This window comes from Vanacampus margaritifer, chromosome 5 (assembly GCF_051991255.1).
Source record: "Vanacampus margaritifer isolate UIUO_Vmar chromosome 5, RoL_Vmar_1.0, whole genome shotgun sequence".
Taxonomy (NCBI): domain Eukaryota; kingdom Metazoa; phylum Chordata; class Actinopteri; order Syngnathiformes; family Syngnathidae; genus Vanacampus; species Vanacampus margaritifer.
The window spans coordinates 26,740,655-26,759,778 of NC_135436.1; the positions used below are offsets into that span (position 1 = coordinate 26,740,655).

At 39.8% G+C, this 19,124-nt stretch overlaps 1 protein-coding gene across 1 annotated transcript; it reads left to right on the plus strand.

Moving 5' to 3' along the window:
- tmem91 (transmembrane protein 91) lies at window positions 1-18,556 on the plus strand. Its single transcript, XM_077566966.1, has 5 exons — window positions 1-361; window positions 6,432-6,483; window positions 6,804-8,448; window positions 13,107-13,253; window positions 15,633-18,556. The coding sequence occupies exons 3-5, from the start codon at window positions 8,038-8,040 to the stop codon at window positions 15,786-15,788; spliced, it is 714 nt and encodes a 237-aa protein (XP_077423092.1). The 5' UTR covers window positions 1-361; window positions 6,432-6,483; window positions 6,804-8,037; the 3' UTR covers window positions 15,789-18,556.
- The last annotated feature ends 568 nt before the right edge of the window (window positions 18,557-19,124 follow it).

Below are 19,124 nucleotides of genomic sequence, written 5' to 3' on the forward strand. Positions count from 1 at the left end.
GCAAAGCGGAGGAGGAGAGGCTGCAGTATGTGGAAAGCGAGCGATATTGAGAGACATTGAGGGAGACAAATGAGAGGGGGTCACAGAGAAGTTGGGGAGTCAGGAGAGAGGAACGCCAAGCTCCCTCCACTGAGGAGGAGTCAGGAGGAGACAAGGAGGAGGAGGATGATGATGATGATGATGATGATAACGGGAGAGGAGACGACGCGCAGGGGGGAAGGGAGTCCGACGCAGTACTGACGTCCTACCGTGCGCGCCAGCGTGGATGCAAAACAATGCAGGATGAGTGGCCGATTGTCTCCTTCCCCGGCTGACGATTCATCGAAAGGACGGACGGGCAAACCGACGAGCCAACCTGAAGGTGAGGCAACAATATCAGTGAAGATTATTCATTTGCCTTTACTTCAATCCATTTCATTACCTTTTTTTGTCTTCCTTCTTTTTTTATAACATCCATTTATTTTTGTTTTGGTTTACATGTATTTCTATTTATACACAGTATTAACACCTGTATGTCATGTCATGTATGTTTAAAAAAAAAAAATCATTCAAACACATTTAAATTAAGTTAAAAAAAAAAAATTCAAATCAAAGATGTACAAATCAGGCAGTATTAGGTTTTATTATTGGTACTATTGTTGCACTGTGATCATAAAAATTTAATATACCGTTCATGCGTATAGTGTATTATTTTTTAACTATGTCAATAATACACACAAGGTTTAAACGAATAATAATATTACACTTTATATAATATGCATTATAATAAATATATACAGATATGAAAGTGCTTCTTTATTATTATTTTTTTACCCCCCCAAGAAGATGAAATGTTTCGCAACCTCCCCCCGCCCGCCCCCTCCAAATCTCTCCGCCGCAACTCTAAATACATTTCGACATTTCTCTATACAATTCTTATAAGTGCGCCTCCTTGCACACACTCTGACAAGGAGCGCGCCGCTGCCACCTAATGTAGTGGATGTTCAATTACACTAGTTTATTCTATTACAGCATAAAACAAAACAAAACATGTTCCTTGAGGTCAAGGGCGCACCCCCCTATTTGAGAAGGACTGTTAAATGATACTAGATGTACGACAATAATGATGATAATAAAGATAATAATATACAAGTACAAAATATACAAGAATATATTCATATAGCTTATACATATATGTACATACATACTGTATGAAAATAATAATAACGATGCACATACAGTACGTAGTATATGCATATATGGCCATAGTGTATTATAACAATAATAATAATAATAACCATAACAGAAATACACACATTGTGTATAGTATGACAACAAAAATGTCACATAAAGGTGTATGTACAAATATACAAACATGCATAGCTCATTCAAAAAAATATTGATCACATAGGAGGATATATCATTTTACTAATTTTAATAAAATGTATCAAAAAATAATTACAGGACTAAACAAATACTTGTATTTATTTATTATTTTTGTATTTATTTTATTAATATTGATTTAAAAAAAAAAAAAAGAGAGTGAATTGTGTGTGCAAGTCAAATAATGAAAAAAAATTTCCTGCTCATTTTCAGACACACATTGGTGCCTTTGAAATAAAAACGCCAGCTTGTATCGATTGCGATGCTCCTGTACAGTTATGCTCCCATAGGGAAATACGTTAAAACACATACAGTACAGTATATGTGTGTGCATTCATGTCATGTTGTAACAACCGAAATGCAGTGAACAGCATGTGTTTACCTTGTTTTGTTCCGAGCATGTCTGTGTGTGTGTGTGTGTGCGTGTGCGCCTCGCCTGCAACATTACACGCACGCTTCTTAAAATGTCGTGCTTTTTTTTATGTCGTGGTAGACGTGTGCTTGAATGTGCACCAAGTGACATCACCCTCACAATTCAAACGTGCGCACGTTCAGAAGCAGAAGACATGATTAATTAATGCAAACTGGGTTGAAAAATAGCTGCAGGAGGCAGCGACACACCATTGGCTCATTTTTCACACACACACACACACACACACAAGTGGGAGCGCACAAAAACACAGCAACGCACTATTGCGCTAAATGCATGGATGGAAGGAGCGCATACGAACACATACTTTAACAGGGATGTGCGGGCATTTAATCTGCGCCAACACTACTACACTTGCACAGCAGTGCCAAACTGATGACCGAATAAATGTCCATTAATCACACAGTTTGGTCTGTTGTGTGTACTGCTAAACTGGTAGAGGGAGCGCATACATACACATAGCAAGACATGTCAACAAATAAATAAATGTAAATGAATCACATATTCTGCATTCTGATGTGTATTTTCTAAAATTGGATGGAGGGAGCGCATACGCACACATACAAAGATAGAGACGTAAATACATGTTTATCAATCATACATCCTAATTTGACCCTAGTAAGGATGGGCATTCAGTGAAGGGAGCGCATACATACACATAAACTATGGATGTCAATAAGTATTTATTGATCATACGCATGTCGTGGTTTAACCCTGGTAAGGCTCAGAAGCAGGGTTGGTCACTCAGTTGTGTGTACTCCCAAAATGAAGGAGCGCATACATACACATGCTATTTAGAGAAAGTGTACACACACTATAAAAAAAAATGCTGGATTGTTTTCCTAACCCACTAGTATTAGGAAGCTGTGGATTTTGAGCTGATTGGGTTATTTACTTTTACCCAAGGTTGGGTTAATTATATTGACCCAGCAGAATGGGTTGAAAATTGGATTTGGGTGAGCTCTATTGATAAAATGGTCATGCATTTCAAGATCAAAAAATCTCAATCTTGACCCAACATGCGGTGTCAAATCCTCAACCAAATACACTGGGGTACAAATAACCCAGCATTGGCTCATTCCCTTTTGGACCCAATTTGGATTATTTTTAACCCAGTAGTGAGTGCGGTATGTCATCATAGAATGGCAAATAAAAAGCCTTCCCTTCCCTTCTCGTGCAGCCAACTCAATGTGTTTCCATAGGAACAGGAACGGAACGTTACATTGCGAACAGCAAGAAAACTATGTGCACCATTTTTTTTTTCTTTGCTTAGTTTTAACTCATGGAGGCTCATCTTTATCACAGGGATGAAATCAATGGGTCCGTTTAAACTCCACTAAATCCCCCCCTCTCGCGGCGTGTCTCCAAGGAAGGCCGTTCGACTCCGATTGGCCGGCGGGACGCGTACATGTGTTTTCATTAGCGACTGAGATTTCCCGCATTCCGTCCCAAGCTGCTCGTTTGTGCACGAGCTGGACTGGCCGACCAATTACCTCCAGCGCCGCATGCGTGTGTGCTGAAACATATCGGGGGAGACTGCAGAGTGGCTTAAAATCACACAAAGTCAGCAGCAGCAACGGCAGTTTTGCTTCCTTTTCACGTTCTACCTCAGGTTTGCCTCACTAGCATGCGGGATCCTTTGTATACATGTCTTCCCTGAGGAAATAATGGAAATAATAATCATCTTTTTGCCCTCATAAAAGCTTTATTAACTTTGTTTTGAGGTGACGATGTTTTGAGTCAGTGGTTCTAAGACTGGAGAGTTGTAGCTTGGGGCTGCGCAATTATTATTATTTTTTTTAAATCATTAATTATAATTATAATTAATTAGGGGTACACACGTTAGTATTAGTGGTGTTAGGATTATGAGGACGTCTTAAGGAAAACTTCTGTGGGCCCCCTTTTTTTTCTCATTTGCTACCAAAAACATATAAATGGGTTTTATTTTAAATGTTTGAAATGTCTCAAAGACATATTTATACTTTTTTTTTTTTAAATGTTTTTTATGCTAGAGCATTTAGAAGGCTTTGATGCAGCTTCTCAACTGCAAAGAATGGTTGAAGAAATGGTAGTTATCACACAGACAGCAGCAGAGCAAAAGAGATCAAACAGGGCAATGTTGAAAAAAAGCCAATTTACTCACAATTCTAAAAAGATTTGTGAATAATGGTGAAACTTAGCTATATTCTAATGCTAATTGCTGCGAAACAGAAACAGATAGAAATATACTTTTTTTCCTGATGAAAGAAGAGACTCTAATATTTCTTTTCGTTGGTTCCATGTTTTTATAGCAATAGAACACAATATTCTGTGGGCCTTGCAAAATCAGTCAAAATGCAGTAAAACTGCCAGGAGTGAAGGGGATTGCTTCAGTAAAAATGGCTGCAAGTGAATGAGTTTTTAAGAATCATTATAAAAAAGGAACACTAAAACAAAGCAAAGTAAGTAATGCAAAAATTGCTTACCTGATACTTAACCTTTAGTAGCCATCCAAAGGTATTCCTGCAACAGTAAAATATCACATAAATGTAAAATCTGTATCCGCCAGCTATGAATCTATCAATTCTATATTGGGCATGTATCAGCCAGGTATCATGATGAATCATTACGTATTGATCAAAACTGTACTGGTCAGGGATCAATCCGGTATCATCAATTCTGTTCCGGTTTTAGGTCAATCAATACAAATGTGGAAGAAGTGCTAAATGACGATACGAGGAATAGTGATATCAAAACACTGTATCATTCCGGCCTCGTAGTGAAATTGATTAAATAAAAGCATGGAGGTGAGTCCGGGGTGGCGGGGGCGCGTGGGTGGGTGGGGGGTGGATGCTCTTGTTACACGGTGTTTGTGATTTGTGTCAGCGTCCTTGTCGCAGTTTTATTAGCGTTGCAGAATGCGAAGAGGAGGATGAGAAGGCGGGCGGGCGCAATAAGCTGAGTGCATCGCTACTGGAATGAAGGTGGCGGCTGGTTGGGAGTGTGTGAGTGTATATGGGAGAACAGGAAACATGCATCAAACGAGTGCATGTGAAGTACAAAAAGAGTGAAAGATGCTGGATGATGCAATCACAGGTTCTTCTTCCTCTGCCGGGTGCAGTGAAATGCTCCATTAATGTGCTATTGATTGCTTTCATGCTTCACTCCAACACTGCAGCACCTTCCCCATAACACGAGAGCATCATGTCATCTCGCTGCTAAGCAACTATAGTTTATTATTGTGACGTCCCATGATACAAAAAGAAAACATGTATCATTAACTCTTTGACTGCCAAAAACGTTAAATAACGTTTAGTAAAATCCTATGGAGAAGTGCCAAAGACGTTAAAATACGTTTTTTTCAAAACAGAGGTGAAACTAACCATTTTCTATTGTTGATTACTGAAAAACGGAATAAGGTAGAAACAAACTTTTTTTTCTGATGAAAGATGAGAGTCCAATCTTTCATTTGGTAGTATGTGTGTTTCCATAGTCCAAACACATAATTTTCTGTGGACCTTGAAAGATCAGTCAAAAATGCTTAAATCGTCTGGCACCCACGGCATCCCTTTTCTGAAAACGTCTGGCAGTCAAAGAGTTATGTAAATGTTGATGCAGTGTTTTTTTTGTTTTAAAAGATGCAAATGCATCAAATCGAATCGTTCTATTTAGAAAGATATCAAGATACGTATCGAATCGTCCTATAACTTAGAAGTTAATGGCACATTAACATTACTGACAAGTTCATTCAAATATATGTAAAATGACAACAAAAAAGTCTTTGCATCGTACACTCTCAAACTGAGCCGTACCAAATCCAATCGTATTGTAATCCCAATGAGTCGAACCAATTGAAACCTTCCACAAATTGAACCGAACTTGAATCACTTTGCACCCCCATGTATCCAAAACCGTATCGAATCATCTCTTGTGGATGCACACCCCTACACAGTAAATTCTGTAGAGAAAATTTAAATCTATTTAGAGTGGGATCAAATAGACTAAATTTTAGAGTAATATTTACACTTGGAAGAGAGTAAAATGAAGAATTGGGGGGGGGGGGATAAAAGTCATTCAAGGGTTGAGGAACACACTCACCACCTTCATCTTGAGAGACTGCTACACTAACACCTGACCTATACCCCTCCTACTGTTTACTTTTATTCAAGAGGAGACCAAAAAATTTGTTTTTGGTCTCTTGGAGTTACGAAGATTCCAGCTGACACGAGCGATATACTAACAAACAGCAGGAGCTGCGAGGCTCAGGGAGTAGATGGGCTGTTTCCCAAGCTGAAGGTTGTGAGTTCATTCCTCAACCCCCGAGTGACTTTTAATTATTTTGCTGTCAATTCTTTATTTTACTCTCTTTCAAGTGTAAATATTACTCTAAAACTGGTCCCACTCTAAAATGGAGTCAAATTTACACTACATAATTTCCTGTGTAATCACCATGTATCTATCAATCTTTTATCAGCCATCTATCATGTACAGTATGTATCATTTCATCTGCATGAATCTATCCATGACTCAACTCCTTTACCTTCTATTCTGGTGTATCGCATTTAAAATATAGCAGCAACGGTCATATTTTAAAGTTGTTGTGCTGACGCTCTCGAATATTGTTTATTTTTATGCAACTCCCTCTCCCGTGTCTCTGCAGAGCCCTTCCTGATCTTATTTGAGGACGCCTGGAACACATCAAGCTGAACTAAGTAAGTGTTACAGTCTATTGAGCCGAAAAGTAACTTTCTAAACTCTGAGCTGTTTTACCCAAAAGTCCACTTGATATAAAAGGTTATGTAGCACACATCTGCTCTGCTCCAGAATTGAATTCAAAGTTCCTCTTTGGGATTTTGAGGGTTTTCACACTTCACTCAGCAGTCTCACATAGACTGAGATTTAAAAAGGAAATGATGACAGTTCTACAGGCGCACTATCGATGCGCATTGATCAGTGCACTCCTGGAGGACGATCGTTTCTTGATCAAGGGAACGTGGATGCTGAAATGCCTTTTTTTGTTTCTCTTTAACAGACACCCTCTTCATCCTCCTCTTCCTTGAGGCAGCCCGGATAAAGAGCCTGGCGCTCCTCATTTGTCCTGACTTAAACCTTGTGAAGTCGGACGGACTACATTAAAAATACACGTCCCGGAGGAGCTCGGGCCAGCAGCAAAGCCGGCGTGCCATAAATCAACACGGCGGCTTCTTTGATTTCTTCATCATGATGCTATGCAACGATGGACGCTGCATGCCGGCGGGCCGGTTGACCTGCCGATGTGTACCGTAGGATTCTATTTGTGGAGCCTCATTGCTTTTACAGATTAACTGCCCTTCAATATGGCCCCAATCCGCCCGTGCCGCCAGGAGTTTGACTGATGCTTTGGCATAATCAACACGCACCAGTTATCAGAGCAGCCATCTGAAACACATCATCAAGCCATCCATTTCCTTCCACTTACTCAACCCAGCTGACTTTGGAATATCAAAACCCGGATTGTCAATCGCGGGATATAAAGACGACGAACCTGCACCTCGAAAATCACCCAAAAAAAACAAATCACAGGGATTACAGAGATTGAAACCGAAAAACCTGAGCATTTAAATCGAGACTGCTCTTGAGTGTTCTCCATTCATTTAGAGTCATTCCTCAACTGTCATCTCCACTCTGAACTTTTCTCCGATCCTTGACGGAAAGGATTGATGTGATAATCCCAAACCCTGGCGCGGTCGGCAGTCAGTCGCAGGACAGATCGAGACAGACAGCAAACCTGAGCATCTAAAATCAAGACATCCCAGAGTCTTATCCATCCAGTTATTAACTATTCCTCAACTCTCAATTCCCCTCAGAGCTTTTTTTTTCTATTCCTTGACAGGAAGCCTTGATTTGATAGTCCTAAACCCTGCATTGGTCGCCAGCCCATCACAATGTTCACAGATACAGACAAGGCACAGCAAGCATGCGTATACAAATGCATAGATAACTTCTGACTTTTATCTTGTGCTTTACGATCATTCCCAACCTTTTATATCCACCCAAAACTCTTCTCTAACAGAAGATAACCTGCAGGGGACGACGTATATGACGCGTGTTGTGGTCTTCGGCAGCTGAGCTTTCACAAAATGAAATCATAGTATTGGATTAAAAATGGATTATCGCTGAAAACACTAGCAGCCGGCAAAGCGTCTAATCCCATTGTGCACTCCGCGGGGGAGCCACTCCGATTCTGTAGATTACATTTTGGCTGTAGATGTCAGTCAAATCCAGCGATGGAGAACCGTGACGAGCTGGAGCACCCTCTACTGGGAGAAAGCCCGCATCCGCTATCGGGACCGGTTCCTGGCGGAGTCTTCAAGGGAATGCTGGTCAAGTGCGAGGAGGACATGGCCTACCCTCCCCTGGCGTGGAGGGGCTACTGCGGACACCCTCCGGATGTTCAGCAGCCGCATCAGCTTCTGGACCCGTGTTCCTTGCCCCGCACCTTCGAGTCCTTCTACCCGGCGGCGCCCATCTGGAGCCACGGCGACTCGCTGCTCAGCAAGGACTACCTGGAGACCACCTTTGTGGACATCGGGCCCGGATCCACGCTGGAGCGGAAGCTGTTGGCCGAGGCGCACAGTGACTACCACAGCGCCTCCTACAGCATGGACGATGAAGACGACCTGCTACCTGACTCGGATGTAAGTCGGCATTTTGCTATGAATGCTACATGTTTGTCTGCTTTTACTTGGTGAGATCACATGATAGATTTAAGAAGTGGATCTCAAACTAAGTTCCCTGGGAAAGATATTTGTTGTCCAAAAAGAAACAAACAATAAAGCGAGTATGATAAGCAATTTACTCCTCCCTACCTCGGGTTTAGACCAGTTGAAAACTCTGATATGAATAACAAAAATAAGAAGACAATTTTACTGATCCCATTAGCGGGCATAGAGGCAGTGGTGGTCCTGAATGGTGCCCCCTCTGTTACCTCCTGACTTTTTGTGCCCATGACATTCCAAGCCACTATCTGCCAACAACATGTGACAGTACTTTTGTTTGTTCCCCAAATACTAAATTCTTCGAGCAACCATGTCCTACTATACTCCCTTGAGTGATAACCTCTGACTTCAACCCTTGAAAATCCCTCGTGTTTCAATAAGGGGGCAAGTAGACTCTCCTTATTTACTGAATTTGTTGTGTTCTGAAAATGTTAAAAAATGACTAAATGACTTGGGCAATTATGCTATTAGGCTACCAATTTTAGGTGATGCCAAAAATCAATTCATGTACCGTTTGCCGCCAAACACATCACACATACCAGAAACCTGCACTGATGACAAGTCTTTTTTCCCTCCCAAGATTGTAGTCCTATATTTTTAGAGAATAAAGGCAACTTTTCCAGAATAAAATATGTAATATTATGAAAATTTGGTTATATTTAAATGACCCCTTTATCTTGGAAAAATATGATTTTATTCAGAAAATATTTTCAGTTTTTATCCCACCGAAACACATCTTTGTTCTTTTGAAGATTATAACTTTTTTTCTGAAAAAATATGACAATCGTCGTAACATTCTGACTTTTTTCTCCCAAAAATAGGAACTTCGGCCTTTTTTCTTCTTCTTTTTTTTCAAATAGACAACTTTTTAATTTTGATGGCATTTCGTGGTAGTTAAGTTTAATTAATGACTGTTGAAAATATTTCTCCCGAATGGACACCACCAGACAAAAAAAAGTAAATTTCTCCATAACACCTTTAAATTGAGATATTCCATCAGCCTCGAATGTAAAATTATAAGGCAGACAAGATCTAATAGTGCAGGTGTCTCCATCAAAAAAACGAAAATTTGACTTAGAGTGAGTAAATTGTGAGTTTGGGAGACCATGCAATATATAATCACATCATTTTAACGTGTGACACATCCCCTGCCGCCGCTACTGCTGCTGTGAGGAGGATAACTGCATTATAAGCACAAGCGTCTCTCGACTTATTAATAGACGCGAGCGAGCAAAGTATTTTGGGGACAGCGGCAAGGCAAAGCTGTCAAGGAGTCACATTGCATGAAGCTTGGCGCAGGTAACGATTGTAGGATGACAGCTCTGTTCCAAAAGCCGGCGACGTGGTCATGAGGAATATAAATACAAAAAGAGAAGAGGAATGAATATAAAATCAGCATCCCGTAACAGGCTATTTTACATTCGTTTTTACGGGCACTGCGCAAACACTTTGTCAAAAGAGTTTTTGCTCCTCAAGGACAGACAAAAAGCTCATTCGGAATTCTGGCAGCGGTGCAGTCATGCAAAAAGTGCCGGCTTGCGGGAAGGAAACCTCGCCGTGACCTCAAAGGCAACACGGCATCTTCTTCTCCTTCGTCGCACACTGCGAAGCCCAAAACATTTTGCAAAAGAAAATAGCGAACATTGGAGAATTGAAGTGGACAGGAACAACCCAAGCACAAAATCGCATTATTTATACTTCACGCATCAGCATTATTATCTTTGTACGCAATTTCCCATACAGCTCCTGTATCTTGATCACAGATATCGAAAAGTCGGCCTAATTGAAACATTTTGATTACACTCGTGGGGTTACTTCAGGTTGAACAACGTGTCAATCACAGGTTATCGTGCAATGACTGCAAATAACAAGTCAAACGATCAAAATAGTTGTCGATTAATTACATGAGAAATTAAGAGTTTCCCAACTACTAAAAATGTCTCAGTAACTCACAGTAATTAATATTAGTCATTTTTGGCACAGGATTAAAAAAAATTTGGACTGCATGTGTTGATGCTGCATTTGGGTTCAAATATCCATTGCTTAAAGCATTATAACACCGCCACATTGATTGTTAGTCATTAGCCCGACGTTTTGCATTGTTTGGTAGTATTAAGCTACACACATGTAAATCTCTTCACCTGGGAGGGCATTAAACAGCTTGAAGCATCTATTTGAAGAAATACTCACTTTATTCCAAACAGCTGCTTGTTGTGAAGTGAATTGAGTTGAGCTAACTTTTCTTCCCTCACTGAAGATGTTAAAAATGGATGTGTTTTTCAGATGGCGCAGGGGTGCCTAATATTACGGCCGGCACGCTAAAGCCGCAGCTGCATCATTTGCACACGCGCATTCACGCGATAAAGCGAGACATACAGGAAGTCAGATTGAATAAACCCTCGCTCGCCAATGACGCGTGAGTCACGGGCGACCTGTCAGTGCTCGTTCGGCCTAACCTCATTCAGTCACATGGCACCAGCAAAGTTTCGCTGCTGCCAGACATAAACACCGACAAGGCTTTTTTTGTTGTTGCTCTAAGGCCTCTTTTAGAGCAGAAATAACATCGCACAGAATTAACACTGAATTCTACTGAAATTATATGCATTTGTATTATACGGCACTCGTTCCCAATATACTGCAGGAAATTATCCAATTTCACTTAATTTGTCCAATTTGGCTCACCTGTTTTCTGGGTTTGGCCACGTGACATTTGCAAGCTGAGACCTTAGGCACTAGGATGTCATTTTCAGTCAACAGCAAGTGGCAAAATGGCTGCCTCCTGAGATGAAAAAAAGCCGCTTAATTTATATTTCACAAACGCAATATTAATCAGAACGCCGTATTTAGACTAGTGGGATCACGAAAAACGTATTGTACAGAAAATTTTGGACTCTCCATTAATTGAACTTCAAGAGTGATGCTATCCCATTCCTGTCCACTAGATGACAGTAATGGTTTTAACAGAGCAAATGTCAACTGACACTCAGGTTCCTCTGCTTCATGTAGTGGTGGGCCCACTGACGTGAATATATGACTGGATAGCCGATAGCCCAGACACGCCCATGCAAGCCGTTGAAGTCACAGGGCAGCCATCTTGCTCTTCCCACCTCGCGAGCAGACTACTGTATAAACTATGCGGTATACATACAGTTGTGACATGTACAGCTCGTAGGCAGTTAGTATAAGGCCGGAAGCGGGGTGGGGGGTTTGTGCCGGGGTGGTTACTATTTTTTAACAAGTTAAAAAATATTTATATATATATTAATAAGTGGACGGTATGTGCTGCTTTGAAGACCCCCTTTTTCTTTTATCGCTCAGTTCCATCTTTTGTTGAATTACAGTTTACATAATTACATAATTCTTTAATTTAAAAAAAAATATACAAGTTTCCTCCTGTAAACATAATTAAGCATATCATTTATACATGTATTCAAGGCAAGTTGTAAAATGTCTGAAGTCCTCTTTTTTATGTTTAACAAATCTAAAACATCATAAATCATGCCGTTTCTACTAACTAAGTACTGTGTCAAATATTCTCCAATTTCGATACTGTAAATCTATAGGATCGTATGCCGAGAAACGTTTCTTGGGAGGAGCAATATGGCGGCCTCGCGACTTCAAAAGTCTTGGCCTATCGGCTATCCAGTCATATATTCAGATGAGTGGGTGCGCCACTGTCCTATCAAGGCCCAAATGTCAGCAGACTGAATAGACAAAATGAAAATAAGGTCCTCAAAGGGCACCTTTATTTAATTCATCAACAAATGTTTAGACTTTTATTTTTGCTGGATATGTAAACAACTTCCCTGGTTATTTTTACACTAAAATAAAATATGCTTTTGGCTGCATGCAATTTACGTTAGCATCTGCTTGGTAAAATAATAATCTGTGATGATGGTATCACCCAAAAGGGGAAAAAAACACACACAAAAGTTGAGTTAATTGCTCAATTGCAAGTTTTGTTTGACTTCAGAGACAAAATATGTGTTTTTTTGGCTACTGACATCCTAAATTCCATCTCTTTCACTGCCACTGACGTTTAAAGACGTCAAGTAAAAACCTACGGAGCACTGCCAATGACGTCAAAAGACGTCATCCAATGAATTTTTTTTTATTTTTTGAAACGGGTGGAGGAAACCCTTCCGCATGTCTGGTGAAAGTTTCCAGCCTGTCTGTTGTGCCTAATGACTAATTTTGGCCCCTAGAGGGCAGCGATGACTCTCTTTTGACAAGATCAGGTGGGCGTCAGTAGAGGCGGAGCTAGAGCATCGAGCAGGAGATGAGAATGGAAGACAAAGGAAAAATGGCGGCCGGTCGCGAGGAGCTCACGCCCGAGCCGTTTTTTTCAAAGACCAAAAGCATCGCTGAAAGAGCACATTGTTGACGACGATGATCATCATTCAGTGTTGACATTTTGAATGGCCAACTACTAAAAAAAAAAAAAAAAAAAAAAAAAAAATCAAATTAAGAAGTTAAGTACCAGAATTCCAAAGGCCCAAACCCTGTCAACCGACCGGTGCGTGCATGTAGAAAAGTGTCCTTTCTGACCTCTCGCCTGTGTCCACCCGCACCCTCAGGACTCGTCCATGGAAGACTTCAGCGATAGCGACAGCGAGAGCAATTTCCCCCTGATGATCCCTCAGGACTACCTGGGCCTCGCCTTCTTCTCCATGCTCTGCTGCTTCTGGCCCCTGGGCATCGCCGCCTTCTACCTCTCGCAGAAGGTAAACACACACACACACACACACACACATTTGTGCCAAGCTGATGAGATGCAACCTGGCGCTTTAGTTGGCAGCAATGGACTAACAACAGCTTCACTGTTTTAAGTGCAACACAAGTGCAGGGATTACATAGATTTGCGGGATTAAGTTAACCACAAAGGATCAAAACACACACAATGTGAGCACAATTTTAAGATGTAAAACAATTGTAAGGAAAGAAGGGATTACATGTCTAAATCAGGGATTTTTTTTTAAGATCCAGTTTGTTTTAGTGTCTTAAGCAGTTCTTATTAAACTGTGGTCCCCGCCGGTCAGTGAGCCATAGCTTGATTGCTGGCAAAGTAATTATTTTGCAATAAAACAAACATACTAAACCAATAAACCATCGCTTTGGGCCAATTAAAATCTATGACATGCCTCTCAAGTATCCTCACATAAATCTGAAATCCCTGTAATTAGTATTTTTTCAGAGAATTAACTCTTTGACTGCCAGACGTTTTCAGAAAAGAGATGCCGTGGGTGCCAGCCGATTTTAAGCATTTTGACTGATCTTTCAAGGTCCATAGAAAATTATGTGTTTGGACTATGGAAACACATACTACCAAATGAAAGATTGGACTCTCATCTTTCATCAGAAAAAAAAAGTTTGTTTCTACCTTATTCCGTTTTTCAGTAATCAACAATAGAAAATGGTTAGTTTCACCTCTGTTTTGAAACAAACGTCTTTTAACGTCTTTGGCACTCCTCCATAGGATTTTACGAAACGTTATTTAACGTTTTTGGCAGTCAAAGAGTTAAGGTGCTTTTTTCCCCCCCAATAAGTATTACACAAACACAGTTGTATATTTTGAAAGCCAGGACTCTTACCTCGTTAAACTAAAATTTTACAACTTTATCTTGAAAAAAAAAAAATTCAACTTTATTGTTATAAATATGTCTTTGTTCTAGTAAAGCTTACTGATTCAGGAAAACCGCAGAGTTCCGGTTGACAGGTACCCAAGGCTGTGCCAGATGAAGTTGGAGAACGCTTGTTCTTGTGGACCTATAAGACAAAATGGGCGACAACATCAACTATGTAAAAGTCCAATTAACGCTTCCGTAAAGCAAACTGGCAGCCAAGTGGCATAGGCCATCCTATGGAATCAATCGCCTTCATTAAAGTTTAATTAGCGTCATAACAAGAAGCCTTAAGGTGACAGAGAACCAATAGTGTCAAGTGGAGGCAGAAAATGGAGGCGAGGGTGGTCAGAGTGAAAAAAAAAAAAAAACATGCAGCAAAATAGCCTCCTCCGAGCAGTAACAGGCTCAGCGTCATAATTTTTCATTTGACGAACATCCCCTCCCCTGCATTGGTGCTGTGCACAGAGAACTGCAACCAGGGGAAAATTCACGCTTTTAATAGGCAGGGTTAAAGGGGCCAAGGACTGGCGAGGGAGTAAGGAAGTGATGAACGAGCCACAAACGCTGGCACCGATTCACAGGAAACCCTCAAACTGAATATTTAATTAGCGTCTGTCTCATCAAATCTGCTGAGTCGTTATTTTATCAGATCTCTAAAGCAAAGGATCTCAAGCTTTTCAGGAGTCCAACGATCCCTTCATACAATCCTCAACCTTATGCTTTATCCTTAAAAAAGTCATTGTATATTTTTTTGAGGTGTGTGTATTTTAATTATTGTTATCTGTAACACTTGAATTTCCCCTTTGGTGTCATTAAAGATGATCTTATCAGGATTCCAAATTCTAATGAACTTAAGTACCAAAATGCCATTGGAATTAAAAGGTTAGCCTATTTTTGACAAATAAAATACAAATGTATCATTTTCAGACAAAACGCTGAATGTCATGAGAATAAAGTTGCATTTTGTTCATCTTAAAGACAATAAAAAGGTGTAATTTTACAAGAATGTGTATTCATCTAAAGTTAAAAGTCTTAATAGTACACCAATAGTGTGACAACAAAGTGAACAAGGGAAGAAAAGTAAAGTTTAAACTTTATATATATTTTTTTAAATACAACTAGATTACTGTAATGATGCACCTTTGCATTTGTTCTCTAAAAAACAACAAAAACAGAATTAATTTTGGGGGAAAAATACTTTATTCTTGTAATAATACTAAAAATTGATTTATATGATCATCCATCGCAATCAAATCAGAGCTTTTAATTAGCCTAAAGCTAAGATAGGTGAGGAGTTATTGTTTTGTATGTTGGTTCTATTTGCTCGCCTGTCCCCATAAATATGCACTTTTTAAAAAAATAATTTAATGCAACATTTTTAGCAGACCAGCAAACTACATCTAGCAGACTCCATTTTGAGAAGAACTGCCCTAAAAAAAAAACCTGACCACTGACTCAAATTCTTCCGTCCTCTTTCAGACCAACAAGGCTTCGGCTGAAGGCGACCTCCAGGGGGCCAACGCGGCATCCCGCCAGGCCCTGTGGCTTTCCGTGCTCTCCATCGTGTTCGGCATTGTCACCTACATCTGCGCCATCGCCGCCCTCCTTTCCTATCTGTCTGCCAAGCCGCCATAATAAAAAAAAACAAAATACAATAAGCTGTGAATGCTCTCCTGGAGCAAAAAAAAAAAAAAAAAAAAGGACCTTGTGCACATGCCGCCGACAGGTACTTGTAAAATAATCACATTCTAGTGCATCGGCTCTTCTACCTTCAACCATAAACAATTGGCCTTTCGCTAAGACCCACCCAACGTAGGCCTGGTACACACAAAAGGATTATTTAAATTGAACAGTTTTGATCATACTGTGCATGGTGTGCTCTGATATCCCAACACAGCACACCACCCACATTCAAATGATGTTCCACCACTAGAAAGTAGTCCTCAAAGACTGAAATCTCGCACAATCAAACGTAATCTTACATAAAGTAAGAAGAATAAAATAGCAACAACCGGGAAAATACTACAAACTCATCATGGAAGAGGACACAAGAAAAAAAATACTAGAAGAAGAAAAATCTCTTTTTATTATTACAGTGATTCAAAAAGTAAATCTTTGTTCTCTGCTGGCTGTGATTGGCCACTATGCATTTAGGGGGTGTGGCTTAGCGCAAGCTCAATTTCAGGCTATTCTTTTATCTATTCTTAGTGGAAATGCGCTTGATTTATCCACCTGCAGCTCCCTGCCGCCCTCTGGACTCTCGTTAGCTGTACCAAAGTTAGAAGAGAAACACACTGTAGTATATCATCCTCACAGTAACAACAAGGGCGTGTAAGCGAATTTTAAAGACACGTGTGCGGAGAAGTGGATCTTGGTGGACCTCGCCGTGGGCTGGTGAAGTTCTGAAACCACGCCACAACTCAATTCTTTTTTTAATAGAAATATATATACGAGCGATGAGAAGAATATGGAGGCCCAGACATGACATGGGGGGTGTATGTTGCTACAATATCATTAAATGATTAGCACAAAATGCTAATTTGTGACCACAAAATAGGCATAATATGCGCACAAATACTAATATGTGGATTTAATATCTTTCGCATAAGCAAATTAGACATCCGGATAAGCAACTGGAGCAGACATTTCTTACTCATCTGTCTAGGAATTACTCTTATCAATCGTCTTGCAATGAACCACTGTATTAACTTGTATTTTGTGAGCAGATTATGTGGCCATGATTTAGTATTTTGTGCGCACGTTTTACTTAATTCGTTGCCACAAATTAGCGCGTAATGTACCTAATTTGTGGCCACAACTAAATGTCCATGGAGCTCTGTAACACTGTTGGATGGAAGGAAAGGAACATTTTTAAAAGAATAACAATGTAATTCAGGAAAAAATACAATTATGTTGACATTTTGCTGAGTAGTCTTCTCCTGATAGCCTGTGCCCCACATATACAAGCTAGCATCTTGTGCGCTTGTGTTAACATCTCACGTAGAGTGAATCCCCGCTCGTCACAAATCCGCCAATCCACATTTATATTGCTGTATTTATGGGAACTTGCTGTAATGCCCTAAGACACGGCAATAAGTCGCCAAGTGCTATATAGAAAAATAGCATTGTGAACCCCCGACATTTGCAAATTCACTTATTCAATTTGTTCCCGTTGAATCTAACCTGTGTTCTTTCTAGAAAGGTGCCACCAAATCATTTGTTACAAGGAAAGTAGTACCGGTAATTGTTGTTTCAACAGGTTGTGAATGCCAGATAGAGAATCAAATCATCTGTGGGACATCTTTAATGAGCTTGGAATAATGTTAAAGTGTTTTGGAAACATAGTTTGGGGTATAGTATATTTATGGTTTAAAATACATATAGGCCATATGATATACTTAAAAAATTTTGCTAAAGGGGGTTCACTGTATCCAAATTGTTATGTAGACAGTTTTTGACACGTTTTTTTGTTTACATTTAACTGCAAAGTCTTTGAGATAATACTCAATATATTGGGATATGTTTGATTTGATTGAGTGACAAATTGATTACACACATTGGTATAGCTTGTACATAGCACCCAATCTCTGTGTGAAATCAATACTCAATCACTGGCAAGATCTCGTCTTCATCAAAAGCAGACAAATGCTGGGTCTTCCGTCATGATGACTCCGATTTTATCATTTTTGACGGATCTCAGTGTGAAACAAGTTTTAAATCTCAGGTTTTATTCAACGCTACTCTACGGGCACAAGATATCTCGTCCAGACAAGTTACAAACATAACATATTTCACTTTCACACAAGATGCTAACTCGTGTGCTCAGGTTAAAAAAATATCATCACCCTTAAGGACCTATTGTATTCAACTTTAAGATTTCTAACTAATGTGCAGTTGAGAGAAGATATAAGAACGTAAGTGCCAAAAGATGTTATATTAAGTCCATTGAGTTGGCAAAAAAAAAAAAGAGTGCTCAACTATTTGTTTGGGAATTCCAGAGAGACAAAAAGATGTCCAGCATGAGTCCATCACCTGACTTGGCTTGAGCTTCAGCGTGCCATTAACATAAGCCAGTGACTATTTTAAGGGAAAAGTCCACATTTTCTATGTAGATGTAGTTTTTCTATCATAGGATGCACCGATGATTATCAAATATAAATAATAATAATAACTGTGCGTGAACAGTACACGATGATGACCCACGATACCTCGTCAGCTTCTAACCTCCCGACAATCCTCCTCCACCGTCTTCTGAGCTTGAGTGGCTCTGCCTGGACTGCTCATTTCTTGTCTCATGACATGTGGACTTCGTCTCTGGGCTGACGTTCTTCTGTTCAATGTAAATACAGTGGAAGAAAAACCAGTGAATCCCAATAAATAAAAATGCACTTCTTTGAAATTAACTTGGCTTCTTTGTGTTTTATTGCCTCAAATAATGCCCCAGTTGTCCACCACAAAAAATAAGCGCCACACCTCAGACAATGTTTAAATAAAAATCCTTTTATAGCCTCCTTTTTGACATTTTCCATTCGCCACGCCTCAGACGATGTTTTTAAAAAATCCTTTTATAGCCTCCTTTTTGACATTTTCAATTCGACTTGAGTTTTTCTGTGGTTCTGACAAAGATAAAAAAAATTATCAATTTAATTCCATCCTCAGCTAATAATACCGATACGGGCATTTTTCAACCAAAGACTCAAATTTACTTCAATTTTGTTTAAGTCAATTTGGGTTGCTTCATGACATAACAAGTGGCATAATAGGGCTTATTTTTGTTTCAAATATCCATCCAATGATATAATCTATTTTGATGTACAAGTGGTTTGAAATTTTCTTTACATCCTGTTGCTTACAGCTAGCGTGTGACATATGTTCTTCTGCCTTCCCTGAGTGTTTTAAGATGTTTATTGACACAAAACACACTACAAAAAAAATTCACACACTCGAATTTTTTTGTTTTAGGTACATGAT

Excerpts from the sequence above, each read along its gene's own strand:
- tmem91 (XM_077566966.1), top strand. The coding sequence starts at position 8,038 with ATGGAGAACCGTGACGAGCTGGAGCACCCTCTACTGGGAGAAAGCCCG. Across the intron at positions 8,449-13,106 it reads ACCTGCTACCTGACTCGGAT|GACTCGTCCATGGAAGACTT; the intron begins GTAAGTCGGCAT and ends CCGCACCCTCAG. Across the intron at positions 13,254-15,632 it reads CCTTCTACCTCTCGCAGAAG|ACCAACAAGGCTTCGGCTGA; the intron begins GTAAACACACAC and ends GTCCTCTTTCAG.